At 36.4% G+C, this 18,359-nt stretch overlaps 6 protein-coding genes across 6 annotated transcripts; all 6 read right to left on the bottom strand.

Moving 5' to 3' along the window:
* Positions 1-1,724: 1,724 nt before the first annotated feature.
* Positions 1,725-3,517, bottom strand: LOC108208383 (phenolic glucoside malonyltransferase 1-like). Its single transcript, XM_017378914.2, has one exon. It carries the CDS (start codon positions 2,907-2,909, stop codon positions 1,866-1,868), a length of 1,044 nt encoding a protein of 347 aa, XP_017234403.1. The 5' UTR covers positions 2,910-3,517; the 3' UTR covers positions 1,725-1,865.
* On the bottom strand, positions 2,916-3,248 carry LOC108207548 (malonyl-coenzyme A:anthocyanin 3-O-glucoside-6''-O-malonyltransferase-like). The gene has a single exon (XM_017377985.1). It carries the CDS (start codon positions 3,246-3,248, stop codon positions 2,916-2,918), a length of 333 nt encoding a protein of 110 aa, XP_017233474.1.
* Positions 3,518-6,002: 2,485 nt separating the features above from the next.
* On the bottom strand, positions 6,003-7,700 carry LOC108207547 (phenolic glucoside malonyltransferase 1-like). Its single transcript, XM_064086890.1, has 2 exons — positions 6,810-7,700; positions 6,003-6,691 (listed from the first exon to the last, which is right to left on the bottom strand). The coding sequence occupies exons 1-2, from the start codon at positions 7,679-7,681 to the stop codon at positions 6,085-6,087; spliced, it is 1,479 nt and encodes a 492-aa protein (XP_063942960.1). The 5' UTR covers positions 7,682-7,700; the 3' UTR covers positions 6,003-6,084.
* A 1,214-nt stretch (positions 7,701-8,914) lies between these two features.
* On the bottom strand, positions 8,915-11,189 carry LOC108208310 (phenolic glucoside malonyltransferase 1-like). Its single transcript, XM_017378829.2, has one exon. It carries the CDS (start codon positions 10,451-10,453, stop codon positions 9,059-9,061), a length of 1,395 nt encoding a protein of 464 aa, XP_017234318.1. The 5' UTR covers positions 10,454-11,189; the 3' UTR covers positions 8,915-9,058.
* Positions 11,190-12,934: 1,745 nt separating this feature from the next.
* Positions 12,935-13,891, bottom strand: LOC108208245 (malonyl-coenzyme:anthocyanin 5-O-glucoside-6'''-O-malonyltransferase-like). The gene is given in 2 exon segments (XM_017378765.2): positions 12,935-13,354; positions 13,357-13,891. Coding segments are annotated over 2 exon segments (786 nt in total). The 5' UTR covers positions 13,812-13,891; the 3' UTR covers positions 12,935-13,023.
* Positions 13,892-15,420: 1,529 nt separating this feature from the next.
* On the bottom strand, positions 15,421-17,844 carry LOC108210022 (SEC1 family transport protein SLY1). Its single transcript, XM_017381259.2, has 2 exons — positions 17,671-17,844; positions 15,421-17,569 (listed from the first exon to the last, which is right to left on the bottom strand). Exons 1-2 carry the CDS (start codon positions 17,699-17,701, stop codon positions 15,735-15,737), a joined length of 1,866 nt encoding a protein of 621 aa, XP_017236748.1. The 5' UTR covers positions 17,702-17,844; the 3' UTR covers positions 15,421-15,734.
* Between the last annotated feature and the right edge of the window lie 515 nt (positions 17,845-18,359).

Genomic DNA, 18,359 nt, shown 5'->3' with positions numbered 1-18,359 from the left:
TATAATTTTTTTTAGTTTAGTATCTTATAGAGCGGCCGTGGAAGAGTTATGAACGGATGCACACACAATGAAAGCTGAAAAGACAAACTGAAAAAGTAATTTTTTGTTCTTAATATTTTATCATTTATATAGGCAAAGAAAAAAAGGTCTTAGTAACTTTAATATTGATAATTAACATTTACTTTAATAAACTTGATATTACATTTAACTAGCAAAATTATTTATGACACATACTTGTCTTTAGACTTCTTTTACATGTATTACTATTATTTTTTATATTTGATTCTACACATTTTGTCCATGAAATATATTAATAAATGGAATAATATTTTCATCACAATTATTCGTGATATATATTTTAATTTTTTGAACAATATTTATATAAATATGATAAATATTATTTATAGAAACATGATAAAATAATTTATATTTCAAAAATCTTTCAATTAAATGATAAATTATTTATTTATTCTAATTTTTAAATAATAAGTCATTTTTTATTATTAATTAAATACATTAAAGAAATAAAATTGTTTGATAAAATTTTGTTTTCAATAAAATTTTTTAATGAAACAAATATTAATATTTGTGTATGCATATATATATAAAGGGATTTTAAATTTTTTGGGGCCCTTTTTTGTTTGGGGGCCCTAAGCAACTGCTTAGTTTGCTTTAAGGTAAAGCCGGCCCTGCTCCTCTTTCCGGTTCTTCCTTTAAATCCCTGATTCCAATGAGTGAAAATGTTCTATTACTTCATTTTCCACATTCTTTTCCTGCTGCGGGCGTGCCTTCGCCATGCAAGTCCAGATATGTTGACACATTTGGTATTTGTGCAATTGTGCTAAAACCAAGTTTCTGAGTCCTTGGATCTGGGATAAATTCTTCAAAAGTAGTAAAGTACTGTAGCTCGGACCAGGGATTTCGGAGGCCCTAGTATTTTTGAACCAAAATCTAAAATTTGATGAACTAAAATCATATGAAAAATTTGCAGGAAAAATAATTCTTAACTAAGAAACAAAGCATAAAAACAGTTTAAGTTGCTTTCAAAAAAAAAAAAATTAGTTCAAGTTAAAGCTAAGAAGTTATTATGCTGAATTGAGAGTATTAGGTTTTCTACCTGATATATTAAAGATTTAAAGTGATTTAAAATATTGAAAGACATTATAATTTATTGGGCTTTTATCTATTTTTTATTCTATTACATGGGCCTAAAGTTAAAGGACTGTCCATATTCCTAAATGGGTGTATAGGGGAGAAGAATAGATATTATTTTAATAATTTTATTGAATATAATTAATAACTAATAATTATAAATATTAATATTACATGTATGTATATATATTGGAGGCCTTGGTATGGATGGAGGCCCTAGGCAAATAAGTGGGAGACTCCCCTGAAGACACCTCTGGCTCGGAACATGTCTGTTTAAGAGCATGAGCATCAACGGGGTTGATTAAAATTGATTGGATAAATTGGACGTGCACGTGGCTAGTGACAAATCACATTTAGGAATTGCAAAGCTGAACAAATATTTCAACTTCTCGAATGCTCATTGGTTAAGATCTATGTTGTGAAAACTGTTACATTATGGTTATCGTGTACTGATCACTGTGTTCTTCTTGCATATATGGAGTTAACAACATGATTGTTTACTACACCCTGCAATGACACAAACATAGAAAGGGAACAAAACTATAAACAACAAACAAGCACATAAAATATTGAATTAACATCAGACGTACTGAGCAATATCCCGTTAGTAGGGCATTGGGATCTTATTCATTACATATTTGTCCGTTCAGAGTAGGCATTGAGATCTTGTTCATTACATATATAAAATGCTAAAAGAAAAAAGCAGCAGTGAATTAGTTGATTAATCCCTGGATAAAGGTAGTAGTAAATGAATCTATCTCATTTTTTGATAAGCAAATTCCGATCCCCAGATCTCCCTTTAAATCTCTAATTAAACAAATGCGGTTAAGATGTTCATACTTTTTAGATTTTCCCCAACCAAAATCTGTAGTATAATAGTCGAATTTGTGCGATCCAACAACCCGGATTACTTCCTTCCCTTTTGCAGCTCCAATATCATCAAAATACGTCTCTAAACCTTTCAGAACTCCCTCGTTATTGTTAATCTTTTCATCCAGGACCCTGTTCATTTCTTCAACTGCATTACAGAACCCGTCCTCACCTACCAATTGCCTGGTTTTCAGGGTATTCCAACAGCCCAAAACCGCATTCCCAAAATAATTTGCAGGTATTGGGGGATCCAGACGAGCCCTGACGTCCATGCCATAAACCAAACACTGCTCAACTTCAGTTCCATGCCCTAAAGCTTCGCGTGTCTTGGCCATGCAATTCCACACATAGGAACATGCTACCATAAAAGTTGACACATGTGGGATTTTGTCCATCACCAAGTTCTTGAGTCCTTGGATCTGCGCTACATTCATCACAAACGTGGCTTGAACCCGGTCTTTAGATGGTGCTGCAGAAAAACTGGCTCCAGAATTCTCATGTTGCGCCTTGAAGAAAATTGAAGCTATTCCCTTGGGATCTTTAATCACATTCCTATCATAGAAGGGGAGAGTATCTAAAATTTCATAATTACATTCACCGATCAGCTGCTCAGCATTAATAGAAGCCCATGTCCTGATAAAATTGAACAAAGATTTTCCATCAGCAACAACATGGGAGTTTGTAAATCCGATGCTGAATCCATGGTCTGGAAACAGGGTCACCTGAATAGATAAAACGGGAGATACCAGAACGCTGTCATCTTCAACTGTCTCAGTATCACCTCGTGGAAGTTGAGGAACAAGTGCAAACAACTCATCAACATCCCGAGGATGATTCCCAGAGAGATGCTCAAATCCTTGGGAAGTATCACCACTGAACTCAGCCATAGTTAGTTAAACCGAGTCATCATTTGAGTAGCGTATTGCAGGGGTGATATTACTGGTAAGATTTGTGGGAATTATGAGATTACCACACAAAGGAAAATAGTATTTAAGAGCCAGGGATAGTGATCTCTCAAGAGGCGGAACAAGCATTTCCCTAAACTGAGATGTAGAACATGGGAAATCATAGAAGTACACACGGCTAAGAGGGGGCAAGGTTAGCCACATCATGTCAAAAAAAGTGAGGGGTAAGAGCTTTACCGTGACAGAAGGATCAAGTGGTGGTGACACACGGTGGTGCTCAAGAACAGTCACCATGTTAATGCCTGCTGCAATATTAGCCATTTTTCAATGTAGCTAGTAATTTCAGAATTCTTTTTCTTAAATTATGTCCAATGAAGACTGCAATATTTATATACTTAAAGATCTTAAAGAATACTGTGTAAATTTGCAATTGAAAATAAATTATGAAGGTGGTTAGGTGTGTGGAGATAAGATGTGTGGCAAGTGAAGTGGCTATTAGCCAATGCTTTTGCTTTGCGATCACTTGGATAGATTGAATTGAGAGAGAATCAAATTAAGTTTGTATTCTAACAGAGAATATGTCTATAATTTTTGTTTCTCAATCACTCCATTCCAAACTATATGAACTGGAAATCTAACCAGCATATTTTGAAACCAATGTATAATCCCACTTCTTCGTCATTTTCCCTTAAATCATCATCATAAAAAATTAAGACTCGCCCATATTTAGTAACTATTGTCTCGTACATTCTCCTTTCTCCATAAAACTTATTTATAATTTTTCATTTCATTCTCACCTCATCTCAATCCAGTCCATCCGTGTCGAATTCTTCCAAAATATCCAGTCGTTTAAGATAGGGACGAATCCAGAACAGTTTGTCATAAATATAACAGGTAACAGGTGGTTTCAAGTAGCTTTCACCACTGAAAGGTCTGGCAGGTTCGTCTAGTGACCATGTTACTGTCGTCTCGTACAGTCTCCTTTCTCACAAGAATTATGATTGCCATGTCACAGACTGCAACTCAAATAACAATCCAAAGATAGTCAGGGAGTTAACAGAATATACGTAACACAAACAGCAGTTGTATATAAACATAGTCAAGCAGCTTACACTCACAATTTCTGATTAAAAAAATTTTGATTGAAACTTTTACCAAATGCTTAATGACATGGCTCAGTGACTTTCTCGCCTTTCATCAAGTAGTGCTAATTTCGTCAAAAAAAAAAAAAGGTGGTGCTAATTAGTAAAGAGGTGGATTGTTTAGGAACAGTAATGATCTGGGAGATACGTGCTTAATACTCCCTCCGTCTCAATTTATAGGTCCATTTTGGAATAAACACGCATATTAAGAAAATAGTTGGTTAGATAGAATTTTATCTCATGTATCATTAATTTGTACATTGATAAGGGAGAAAAGAGTTGAGTTTCAAAAAAATCACAATAAATATAGGGATTTTTTGCATTGAGAAATGAGAATAATGTTGAGTTTCAAAAAAATCATTATTAATATAGAGATAAATTTGTATTGCAAGAAGAGAGGGACAAGTATTTTGGGACAAAGTTTTTTTCCCAAAATGGACCTATAAATTGAGACGGAGGGAATATAATTTAAAGTATGAGAACTATTAATTAAAATTGGCATATATATAAGAGTGTTGTGCATACAAATAAAATTAACGTAAAGCATAGTTGACTGCGGAACTACTGCAAACCCTAAAGAAGAAAGGGTTGCGATTCAACTATATAAACTCAAAAAATTTGAATAGCTTAGCACCTACAACCTGTATTTTGGTGTCCTTAAATTCTCAAGCCTACAAGCACCATGTTATTCCATAATTAACTTACGGAAATAATATACTCTGTGGGGCGACAAGCTAGCGCACACCTTTAACAGAGACAACTAGAATCTGAGTATAAGCTGATAAAAAGAACTAGAGATGAATAATCTCAAAAACAAACATAGGTTAAGTGGAGAGGGATGTCATGTTTAGGATAGATTCAACATCATAATTCAAGCTGCAACAAAATACATAAAAATATAGTTAATTGCAGAGCAGATGCAAATTAGAGACCTTCAAGGATTCAATAGATGGAATACAGCTAAAATAATATATATCATTTTGAAATAAATTCATATCATAACATGTATTTGAGAATGATTTTTTAGAAAAAAATTAAATTTAAAATAGGATCAAATTTCAATATATATATATATATAAAGCTTTATATTAAAAAAAGAATATATATTATCCCTTATTAAAACAACAATACATGATTTTAATAATTATTATTTATTGGATATATTATCCCTTATATTTTAATAATATACATATATATAATCAGTTATATATATGGACTTATATTCTCCCTGTTTCATTTGTTTATATTTTCAGGATACTTGGAAAAAGACAGGTTTTTCTTTTTGGATATTAAAGTTTTATTATCTAAATTTTCCCGGTCATCTTGCATGTCCGATGGTTAAATGATAAGCTTCTCTGAATAAAAGAATTATCACGATGAATCGCCGAATCATATTTGTTGAGATTCATTCTCATTTCAAAAAAAAAACAACAGTTGATATAAGTATATTAAAAAGATGATAATGTAATCAAATTAAAAAATATTATAATTATAAGAAATTTAAAATATTATTTAAATCTGTACTCAACACCAGTCATAAGCCAATTGTGTTCTTCAATACTTCAACAGCTTCTTCTGATGGAAGACATATACAGAGAACAACTGATATCTGCTGAGGTAACCAAATTAAAATCTCACATCGCTTTTATTTTAGGAATTGCAAAGCTGATCGAACAAATGTTTCAACTTCTCAATGCTAGCTCATTGGTTAAGATCTATGTAGTGAAAACTAGCTGTTATATTATGGTTTTAAATATTCATGTACTGATCACTGCGTTCTTCTTGATATGAAAACACAAACAAGAAGCTTGAATTTATGGAGTTATCAGGTTAATTTGTTTACGACACACCCTGCAATGACACAAACATAGAAAGGGAACAAAATTATAAACAACAGACGAGCACATAAATATTGAATTAACATTAAAGATATTGAGCAATACCTCGTTAGTAGGGCATTGAGATCTTATTCATTACATAATTATAAAATGGTAGAAATATAAACAAGCTATGGATTAGTTGATTAATCCTTGAATGAAGATGGTAGAGAAAGTGTTCATCTCAGTTTTTGATAAGCATAATCCAATTTCCAGACCTCCCTTTGAATCCCTGGATCCGCTGAGTCCACAAGCATAAGTCCTAAATACATATTCGTACTTTTTGGGTTTTCCCCAACCAAAATCTGTAGTATAACAGTCAAATTTTGGTGATCCGGCAACCGCGAGTGTTGTCTGCCATTTTGCAGCTTCAATATCATCAAAATACGTCTCTAAACCTTTGAGAACTCCCTCGTCACTGTTAATCTTTTCATCCAGGAACTTTTTCATTTCTTGAACTGCATTACAGAACCCGTCCTCACCTACCAATTGCCTGGTTTTTAGGGTATTCCAACAGACCAAAACCACATTCCCAAAATAATTTGCAGGTATTGGCGGATCCAAACGAGCCCTGGCATCCATGCCAAAAAGCAAATGCTGCTCCACTTCAGTTTCATGGCCTAAAGCTTCCCGTGTCTTGGCCATGCAAGTCCACAAATAGGCACATGCTACCATAAAAGTTGACACATGTGGGATTTTGTCCATCACCAAGTTCTTGAGTCCTTGTATCCAGTGGCGGATCTGACTATAAAGTTAAGGGGGGTCAATTTTTTTAAAAAAAAAAATTAAAAGGGGTCACAAAAAAATTAAGGGGGGTCAATTTCAATTTTACAACCTAAAAATATGTATAATATTAAAAAAATAAAAATTTAAGGGGGGTCAGTTGCCCCCTCTTGCCCCTTCTAAGATCCGCCTCTGCTTGTATCTGCGCTATATTCATCACAAACGTGGATTGAACCCAGTCTTTATTATTTGGTGCTGCATAAGAAATGGCTCCAGAATTCTCATGTTGCACCTTGAAGAAATTTGAAGCTATTCCCTTGGGATCTTTAATCACATTTCTATCATAAAAGGGCAGAGTATCTAAAATTTCATAATTACATACACCGATCAGGTGCTTAGCGTTAATAGAAGCCCATGTCCTGATAAAATTGGACAAAGATTTTCCATCAGCAGCAACATGGGAGTTTGTAAATCCGATGCTGAATCCATGGTCCGGAAACAGGGTTACCTGAATAGATAAAACGGGAGATACCAAAACGCTGTCATCTTCAACTGACTCAGTATCACCTCGTGGAAGTTGAGGAACAAGTGCAAACAACTCATCAACATCCCGAGGATGATTCCCAGAGAGATGCTCGAATCCTTGGGAAGTAGCACCACTGAATTCAGCTATTGTTAGTGAAACTGAGTCATGTTTTGAGTAGCGTATTGCAGGGGTGGTATTACTGGTAAGAGTTGTGGGGATTATAAGATTACCACACAAAGGAAAATAGTATTTAAGAGCCAGGGTAAGTGATTTCTTAAGAGGCGGAACAAGCGTTTCCAATAAGTGAGATGTAGAACATGGGAAATCATAGAAGTAAACAAGGCTAAAGGGGGGCAAGGTTAGCCACATCATGTCAAAAAAAGTGAGGGGTAAGAGCTTTACGGTCATGGAAGGATCAAGTGGTGGTGACACACGGTGGTGCTCAAGAATAGTCACTGTGTTAATGCCTGCTGCAATATTTGCCATTTTTAAAAGTAGCTAGCAATTTCAGAGTCCTTTTTCTTAAATTATGTCCAATAGACTGCAATATTTATATTCTTAAAGATCATAAAGAATGCTGTATAAGTTTGCAATTCACAAAAAAAATATGAAGTTGGTAAGGTGTGTGGAGATAAGATGTGCCGCAAGTGAATTGGCGGCACTTATGACTGCGGTCTGGACTACCGACTGCCGGACTCAAATAGTATGCTAGTTTTAATGTAGCATGTGCCTACGTTTTCACGATCTGCTAGAGTGAGCCGGAGCACAGGAGTGGTTATGAGTCACTATTGTGTCGTACATTCTCCTTATGCCATAAAACTATCATAAATATAGGTGGTTTCAAGTAGCCTTGGGAAGGTCTGGAGGGTTTGTCCGGTCACAATGTTTATAATTTTCATTCCTTCGATCATTCCATTATTACTATTTTAACTAGAATTCTAACTCACATGTTCCGGAATGAAAATCATGTTTCCTTTTCCAATCTTTATCACAAAAAATTTAATCTCATTCATATTTAGTCATTATTATCTCATACTTTCTTCTTTCTTCATAAATTTCATTCTCCCCTTGTTCCATTCCATCAAGTGAACACCGTCTAAGGTTTTAGAGGATGACTCCAAATGGATCTTATGCTATATTTTCAACAATTATACTTCTATATTAGTTTTTCAAACGACTGTTGGAACAACTACCACAACTATACCTACAAAACCTACTAGTATTTCAACTAGCGTTATACATAACATTTACTTGTTAGACTTCTGATAAACTAAAGAATTTAAATTTTACAAAAGATTTAAAATCTTACAAGCCAGTGTATACACCTTCTATTTTCTTCTTAATAACATAAACATGTTTAAACACACTGTATTCTTGTTATTGATTCCAATGATTCTACAGGCACCGGTTTTAAGTCGCCTCCACCATCGGATGGTCAGTAGGGTTGGTCTCGTCGCCATGGAACAGCCTTAGACAATGACACGGACACCAGTAGAATTGTTAAGTTCCTCACATTTACTTATCAAATAATATACTATGCTAGTGACACATCGCTTTTAGGAATTGCAAAGCTGAACAAATGTTTCAACTTCTCAATGCTCATTAGTTAAGAACAATATATGTTGTGAAAACTGTTATATAATGCTGATCACTATGTTCTTCTTGCATATATGGAGTTAACAACAGGCTTGTTTACAACACCCTGCAATGACACAAACATAGAAAGGGAACAAAATCATAAACAACAAACAAGCACATAAATATTGAAATAACATCAGAGGTACCGAGCAATACCCCATTAGTAGGGCATTGAGATCTTATTCATTACATATATAAAATGCTAAAATATAAACAAGCTGTGGATTAGTTGATTAATCCTTGAACGAAGATGGTAGAAAAACTGTTCATCTCCGTTCTTGTTAAGCATAATCCAATTTCCAGACCTCCCTTTGAATCCCTGGATTCGCTGAGTCCACAGCCATAACTCCTGAATACAAATCCGTACTTTTTGGGTTTTCCCCAACCAAAATCTGTAGTATAATAGTCAAATTTTGGTGATCCACCAATCCCGAGTGCTGGCTGCCCTTTTGCAGCTTCAATGTCATCAATATATGTCTCTAAACATTTCAGAACTCCCTCGTTATTGTTAATCTTTTCATCCAGGACCTTTATTATTTCTTGAACTGCATTACAGAACCCGTCCTCACCTACCAATTGACTGGTTTTTAGGGAATTCCAACAGACCACAACCACATTCCCAAAATAGTTTGCAGGTATTGGCGGATCCAAACGAGCCCTGGTGTCCATGCCAAAAATCAAATGCTGCTCCACTTCAGTTACATGCCCTAAAGCTTCCCGTGTCTTGGCCATGCAAGTCCATACATAGGCACATGCTACCTTAAAAGTTGATACATCTGGGATTTTGTCCATCACCAAGTTCTTGAGTCCCTGTATCTGGGCTATATTCATCACAAACGTGGCTTGAACCCAGTCTTGTTTGGGTGCTGCAGAAATAATGGCTTCAGAATACTTATGTTTCGCCCTTAAGAAAATTGAAGCTATTCCCCTGGGGTCTTGAATACCATTCCTTTCATAAAATGGGAGAGTGTCTAAAATTTCATAATTACATTCACCAATCAGCTGCTTAGCATTAATAGAAGCCCATGTCCTGATAAAATTGGACAAAGTTTTTCCATCAGCAATGACATGGGAGTTTCTAAATCCGATGCTAAATCCCTGGTCCGGAAACAAGGTCACCTGAATAGATAAAACGGGAGATACCAGAATGCTCTCATCTTCAACTGTCTCAGTGTCACCTCGTGGAAGTTGAGGAACAAGTGCAAACAACTCATCAGCATCCCGAGGATGATTCCCAGAGAGATGCTCATATCCTTGGGAAGTATCCCCACTGAACTCAGTTATAGTTAGTGAAACTGAGTCATCATTTGAGTAACGTAGTGCAGGGGTGATATTACTGGTATGATTTGTGGGAATTATGAGATTGCCACACAAAGGGAAATAGTATTTAAGAGCCAAGGCAAGCGATTTCTTAAGAGGCAGAACAAGCGTTTCCATAAACTGAGACGTAGAACATGGGAAATCATAGAAGTACACACGGCTAAGGGGAGGCAAGGTTAGCCACATCATGTCAAAAAAAGTGAGGGGTAAAAGCTTTATGGTTACTGAAGGATCAAGTGGTGGTGAAACATGGTGGTGCTCAAGAACAGTCACCATGTTAATGCCTGCGGCATTAGCCATTTTCAAAGTAGCTAGCAATTTCAGAATCCTTTTTTTAAATTATGTCCAATGAAGACCGCAATATATATATGCTTAAAGATCTTACAGAATACTGTATAAATTTGCAATTGACAAAAATAATCATTAAATTGGTTAGGTGTGTGGAAATAAGATGTGTTGCAATTGGCTGCATATATCCGGCACTTATGACTGCGGTCCAGACCACCAACTGCCGGACTCAAATTTTAATGTAGCAGTGCACGTTTTCTTGATGTGTTAGAGTGAGCTAGAGCCCAGGAGTAGCTCTTAGCCAATGTTTTATCTCTGCATTCATTTGGATAGAGTGAAACGAGAGAGAATCGAATGAAGTTTGCATTCTCACTTGAGGGTGAACAGAGAATATGTGTATAATTTTATTTCTTCAATCATTCTATTACAAACTATATGAACTAGAAATCTTACCCGAATATTTTGGAATGAATGTTTAATTCCACTTCTTCATCATTTTCCCTTAAATCATCATCATAAAAAATTTAGACTTGCCTATATTTGGTTACTATTGTCTCGTACATTCTCCTTTCTCCATGAAACTGTGATAAATATAGGTGGTTTCATGTCGCATTCACCCTGTGAAGGTCTGAGGCTTCGTCTGGTCACTATGTTACTGTCGTCTCAGCCATTGACATGAAAACTAGTTAACAGTTTAAGTTCATCAAATTTGCTAATTATATACTATATACTATGGCAGTGCATGCTTGAGCCATGCAAATTCTCACAAAAATAATGATTGCCATGTCACAGATGACAGACTGCAACTAGAAATGACCATCCCAAGGTAGCCAGGGAGATAACAGAATTTCACTTATTTTGTTATCAAATAAATACACGGCTTGTTACTGTATAGGAGGAGCTTTTCTGGTAAAATTAAAGTTGTATATGCAGCAATCCAAGGGTTGCAAAGTACCTCTTATTTTGCTTTTCTTCTTTACAATTTACATTCACTGCTTAGGCAATATATACATTTACACACCTTTAACTTGCTATTCCATGTTATTCCATGATTAACTTGCTGAAATAATATTGTCTGTGAGGCGACAAGCACACACCTTTAACAGGGGAAACTAGAATCTGAGTATAATATAAGCTGATGAATAGAACTAGAGATGAATAATCTCAAAAACAACCATAAGGTAAGTGGAGAGGGATGCATGAAAGGACACAATGTTAGTCATGTTTCAGATATATTTAACATCAGAATTCAAGCTGCAACAAAATACATAATTATATAGTTGATTGCAGAACAGATGCAAATTAGAGACCTTCCAGGATTCAAGAGATGTAAAGTGGCTGCGTGTATCTGGCACTTATGACTGCGGTCCAGACTACTAACTGCTGGACTCAAATAATATTGCCAGTTGTAATGTAGCATGTGTATGTTTTCGCGATCTGCTAGGTGAGCTGGAGCCTAGGAGTAGCTATTAGCTTAACGCTTTTGCAATGCGTTCACTTGGATAGAATGAAATGGGAGAAAATCAAATGAAGCTTTTATTCTCACTTGAGGATCAACAGAGAATATGTCTATAATTTTTCTTTCTTCAGTAATTCCATTCCAAATTATATGAACTAGAAATCTAAAACCACATGTTTTGGAATGAATGTTTAATTCCACTTCTTCATCATTTTCCCTTAGATCATCGTCAAAAAAATTTAGACTCGTCCATATTTAGTCAGTATTGTCTCATGCATTTTCCTTTCTCCATAAAACTTCTTCATAATTTTTCATTTCATTCTCATCTCAGAATCCAGAATAGTTTGTCATAAATAATAGTAAATCAGAATTGTGCAAATATTTGAGCGTACCATCGACAGAAGAACCCGTGTTGTGTATCTGAACGTACGACAGAAGAAACCAATCCTTTTTGCATATTAAATTGCTGGCAGTCGAATTCTTCTAAAATATCGTGTCGTTTAACTGTTTAAAGATAGAGAAGAATAAATCAAATAATATCCTGAACACAAAATCAGTTGTATATATACATATTCAAGAGGCTTACACTCACAATTTCTCAGAGAGATGCTCATCAACATCCCGAGGATCAAGTGGTGGTGACACACGGTGGTGCTCAAGAACAGTCACCATGTTAATGCCTGCTGCAATATTAGCCATTTTTCAATGTAGCTAGCAATTTCAGAATACTTTTTCTTAAATTGTGTCCAATAATGAAGACTGCAATATTTATATGCTTAAAGATCTTAAAGAATACTGTGTAAATTTGCAATTGAAAACAAATTGTGAAGGTGGTTAGGTTTGTGGAGATAAGATAGTCAGGGAGTTAACAGATGTTCACTTATTCCAAATTTTGGTTAAAACTCTTACTAAATGCTTAATGGCATGGATCAGTGACTATCTTGTCTTTCTTTAAATAGTGCTAATTAGTAATGAGATGGATTGTTTGTGAACAGTGGGTTTGCCACACCTGAAATTTACTCAACAAAATCATAAACAACAAACAAGCACGTAATATTGAATTAATATTGAGATCTTATTAATTACATACATAAAACGCTAATAAAAAGGAAGCAGCAGTGCATTAGTTGGTTAATCCCTGGATAAAGGAAGTAGTAAACAAATCCATCTCATTTTTCGATAAGCAAATTCCGATCCCCAAATCTCCCTTTAAATCTCTGGTCACACAAATGCCGGTAACATGTTCATACTTTTTGGGTTTTCCCCAACCAAAATCTGTAGTATAATAGTCAAATTTGGGCGATCCAGCAACCCCGAGTGCTGGCCCTTTTGCAGCTTTAATGTCATCAAAATACGTCTCTAAACCTTTCAGAACTCCCTCATTATTGTTAATCTTTTCATCCAGGACCTTGTTTATTTCTTCAACTGCTTTACAGAACCCGTCCTCACCTACCAATTCTCAGTATCACCTCGTGGAAGTTGAGGAACAAGTGCAAACAACTCATCAACGTCCCGAGGATGATTCCCGGAGAGATGCTCGAATCCTTTGGAAGTAGCACCACTGAACTCAGCTATAGTTAGTGAAACTGAGTCATCATTTGAGTAACGAATTGCAGGGGTGGTATTACTGGTAAGATTTGTGGGAATGATGAGATTACCACACAAAGGAAAATAGTATTTAAGAGCCAGGGCAAGTGATTTCTTAAGAGGCGGAACAACCGTTTCAATAAACTGAGATGTAGAACGTGGGAAATCATAGAAATACACACGGCTAAGAGGGGGCAAGGTTAGCCACATCATGTCAAAAAAAGTGAGGGGTAAGAGCTTTACCGTGACGGAAGGATCAAGTGGTGGCGACACACGGTGGTGCTCAAGAACACTCACCATGTTAATGCCTGCTGCATTAGCCATTTTTCAAATTAGCTAGCAATTTCAGAATCCTTTTCCTTAAATCATGTTCAATGACGACTGCTATATTTTTGTGTGTGTGTGGGGGGGGGGGGGGGGGGGGGGGGGGGCTCTTAAAGATCTTAATGTATAACTTTGCAATTTAAGAAGTTGATTAGGTGTGTGGAGATAAGATGTGTGGAGGTAAAGTGGATGCGTATATCCGGCATTTATGACAGACCACACTACTGACGGCCAGACTCAAATAATAATGCCAGTTGTAATGTAGCATGTGCATATACTTGCATTTGCCTCGTTCCATTCCATTCTCACCTCATCCCGTTCTATCCAAGTGAACGCTAGTGTTATTACAGGGGTACCCCGTCTTCATAAGCATGCCCTATGGCAAGCTATGTATATTCACATTCAATCTGTGATAAGCAACTTAGAACAAGAGTAACAATTCAAGTAGCACTATAAATGTAAAGTCATATGAAAGGTATCCTACACTAACAAAAATAGTAAATCAGAATCGTGCAAATATTTGAGCGTACCATTGACAGAAGAACCCGTGTTGTGTATCTGAGCGTCCATTGAAAGAAGAAACCAATCCTTTTCGCATATTAAATTGCTGGAAGTCGAATTCTTCTAAAATATCATGTCGTTTAAGATAGGGAAGAATAAATCAAATGATATCCAGAACACAAACATCAGTTGTATATATACATATTCAAGCAGCTTACACTCACAATTTCTGATTAGAAGATTTTGATTAAAACTTTTACCAAATACTTGATGGCATGGATCAGTGACTATCTTGCCCTCCATTAACTACTGCTAATTAGTAATCAGGTGGATTGTTTAGGAACAGTGGGCTTCATCTGGGAGATACGTGCTTAATATAATTCATAGTATGAGAATATATTAATTAAAATTGGCGTTTATATAAGAGTGTTGCGTGATGATTCGAACAAATGGATGAACTAGATCAAACATAGAATTGCAGAAATCTGAAGGTACTTTAAGAGAAAAGAACCTGTACTCGAACAATATATAAGTCTTATTCTACTACAAACTACAAACCCTGCAGGAATTTCTAAGCTCATAAAGTTTGAATAGCTTAGCACGACGACCTGTATTTTGGTGTCCTTAAATTCTCAAGCCTAAGAGCACCATGTTATTCCATGACTAACTTGCTGAAACAATATACTCTGTGTGGCGACAAGCACACAGCTTTAACAGGGGCAACTAGTATCTGAGTATAATATAAGCTGATGAATAGAACTAGAGATGAATAATCTCAAAAACAACCATAGGGTAAGTGGAGAGGGATGCACGAAAGAACACAATGTTAGTCATGTTTCAGATAGATTCAACATCAGAGTTCAAACTGCAACAAATCACATAATTATATAGTTAACTGCAGAACAGATTCAAATTAGAGACCTTCCAGGATTCAAGAGATGGAATCCAGCTAAAAAGCCTGGTTGCCACATAGCAATAGAAAAAAACTATGGTTTGAGTATTTTAACATCCAGAACTCAAGCAGAAAATAAGCTTACAGTAGTTGATTACAAGTTTACAACTAGATCTGACTAATAACAAGATCATATTGACTACAAGAGATGAATAATTTGCATGTCAAAAAGTTCATAGAATATAATTAAATTAGGAAAATATATAAATCTGGCATCAAACTGAAGCAAGAACATACAAAGAAAATGCACAAAGCAGAAGGCAGATTAAAATTAGAATTACGGATACATCTGCAGGCACTTGAGGCCTGCCCTTTGGGGGGAGGGGAAGGGAGTGGATCTAGTACTCAAGTGATGATAAGCATAAAGTATACGGTCGTATATTAGTAGGATTCTATAGAGCATACATATCCTTTTGGTACACACGCAACGCAACCCATGGTCTTCATAGAACAAACAAAGTTTTCTGCTTCTATATAGCTGGACCACCAGCACCACCACTGCTTTTACCTAGTCCCATTTTCTGCCCAAGAACTGCAAGCTGTTCCACAAACTCCCCTCCTGTTAAAATTTCTGTGGTTCCATATATAACATGCTTGACGGGCTGTTGACTTTGCGCAAGTTCTTGCAAGCTTCCATACTCCACATAATTACCCCCACCAATCATAAAAACAATAGCTTCTTTGAATGGTCCTTTCAGATGGCTGCTACCTGAATTTGACTTCGGAGCACGAGCATCAAAGACAAGGTAAGATTCAATTTCAGGATTTGGTTTCCCATCCATCAAGGCATCCACCGTCCTTGTCAAAGCCAGTTGATGATCACTAGACAACAGATTCTTGACTCCAGCAGTTACAGCACTAATAGACTGCCCATATAATTTCTCAGCCCAATCTACTATATTACTTCTGTTAGCAGAATTCGCAGATGCCAATGAAATATTCAATGATTTGATCTTTTTAACATACTGAAAGGCACTAGTATCAACCTCAGACTCCCTAAGTGCTGCTTCAACCATCTCTACTTCTGCTGGAGGGAGGCTTTCAGTTGAAATAAGATACATTATGGCAAATCTCAGCTTATCCATCTTAGTCCCCTTCCCTTTGAGTACGGCACTAAGTTCACTCCTATCAATGCCACCTCTGACCATCATTTCACTCTCTTTCTTAGCATAAGAATCCAAAGACCTCTCTTTGATCTCACCTAACAGAACGGTGGCAATATTCGTGTGCTTGTCAATCACTTTCTTCCGCTCAGCCAACTCGGGTAATGAATTAACCGCACTCATCAAATGCTTCGTGTTTCCAATCAAATCCGTGCCATCAAATTCAGCTCCTCCACTTCCACCTGTTCGCCTATTCACGTCATCCACATCTTTTTTATACTTGTTCAATTGAGTCTCAATTTCCACAGCAACTTCAGGAAACTCCAAAGACCCATTCGCCACCCAAAACGGATCAAACCTATCCAACTCAAAAGACTTCGTCCCCCCCTTCTCCCCTTGCACATTCAACCTATTCAACCTCAATCCAAGTACATCATGAACAAGAGGTTTATACCTAAAATCATGCTGAATAGCAACCGACAACTCAAAGTTTCTATCAAACAAACACAAAATCGGCCTCTGAAACGACCCCCCAAAACTCCCACCCTCACTAAACAAATTATTCTTAGCCAACAGATGATCACGTAATCTCTGATCCAACAATGACGCCACCATCTCAGCCGGTCCGCCTCTCGGACACCTAATAACTGGAACAACACCAAGCGTAACCAACACACAAAACAATCCACTAACAATCCTCTCAACAATCTCCTCAATCTCCTTATCCCCTGCCGACGGATCATTCAACTTTACATAACAACTCTTATCCCCTAACGAAAACAAATTATCATCCAACGTAACAAACTCCATATACTGATCATACACCTTCCCAACCCTATGAATCGACTCTGAACTCAAAGTACCTACCGCTAGCTCCTCTAACAAACTCCTCGGGATCGAAGACGAGAAATTCAGCTGAAACGAATTATAAATCGACCTAGACACATCTAAAACGATGCGCTTCACATTTTGTTCAGTAGGCTTCACAAAATACACAGCTGGCACGTCATCGTGAATTGGCTGCCGATCCTTATCAATTAGAAAGTAAAGAGTAACGCCATGTTTACGGAGATCCTTAACGTGAATTAGAGGCGATAAAATGTCTTGGCAAAACTTATCGTAAATCAGGATCTTATACACTTCTTCATTAGTGTTGGTTGTATTTAACGGTTGATTTAGATTCAGCATTCGAATTATGCATTCTGTTCACAAAATAATAACAATAATCAAACTCTAAATAGATCAAAAAAATCAATAAGTAGATGAATGTGAATTTCAATTTCAATTAGGAAATAGAGATTACCGGTGTGTTTCTGACGGAGATTCAGCGCCATTGTTGCTTTAAAGCTCGATCTTCAAAACATACAGTTTGTGAGATGTATGTATATATGTAGATGAATAACGGTAGTGAGGCAGAGATTGTTAATTGCACAGTTTGGGGGAGATATCAGGTTGTGAGATTTAAAGCTCTGTTTGGATGCAAACTTTTGTAAATAAACATTTGCTACAGTATACTTTTTGAAAATGTACGAATATTAACAAATCTTTATATATATATAAAGGAGGGTCTAGGCAGGCTGACGTGGCAGCCTTCTCGATCTCTTATTCTCCATCTCTTCATTCTTTTCTAGGCTTCTTTCGTTTGTTTGTTTGAAAATAACAGTGCTGTGGAAACTCAAGAGTTCGAGGGTAGTTGAAACGCTATGTCTTTGTACGAAGAGCTTCAGCCATAAATTAAGAGTTTATTTAGTTGGGTATTTATAAAGGCAAAACAATGCCGTGCTCCAGTCGAACTGGCTCTGTCGCTCACCCGCCTCCGTCCATCCAAAGGTTTTCCGGCCGATTAATATCTCACTCTCGAGTAATTTTTTCGAATGTTTATACTGCTTCAGAGCGGCATGGATTTACCAGTGATATCAGATACTATAGTTTTTGTTTTCGTTTTTGTTCTGATTTCAGATGCTTACAATGCTTCGGAGAAACACGGATTCA

This window comes from Daucus carota, chromosome 2 (genome assembly GCF_001625215.2).
Source record: "Daucus carota subsp. sativus chromosome 2, DH1 v3.0, whole genome shotgun sequence".
Lineage (NCBI taxonomy): Eukaryota > Viridiplantae > Streptophyta > Magnoliopsida > Apiales > Apiaceae > Daucus > Daucus carota.
This window is presented reverse-complemented; position numbering and strand designations above follow the sequence as displayed.

Coding starts and splice junctions, on each gene's coding strand:
- LOC108207547 (XM_064086890.1), bottom strand. CDS start 7,681: ATGGCAAATATTGCAGCAGGCATTAACACAGTGACTATTCTTGAGCAC. Junction 6,692..6,809: donor CTGACCCCCCTTAAATTTTT/ATTTTTTTAATA, acceptor TTAACTTTATAG/TCAGATCCGCCACTGGATAC.
- LOC108208310 (XM_017378829.2), bottom strand. CDS start 10,453: ATGGCTAATGCCGCAGGCATTAACATGGTGACTGTTCTTGAGCACCAC.
- LOC108208383 (XM_017378914.2), bottom strand. CDS start 2,909: ATGGCTGAGTTCAGTGGTGATACTTCCCAAGGATTTGAGCATCTCTCT.
- LOC108207548 (XM_017377985.1), bottom strand. CDS start 3,248: ATGGCTAATATTGCAGCAGGCATTAACATGGTGACTGTTCTTGAGCAC.
- LOC108210022 (XM_017381259.2), bottom strand. CDS start 17,701: ATGGCGCTGAATCTCCGTCAGAAACACACCG. Junction 17,570..17,670: donor TCTCCGTCAGAAACACACCG/GTAATCTCTATT, acceptor TTTTGTGAACAG/AATGCATAATTCGAATGCTG.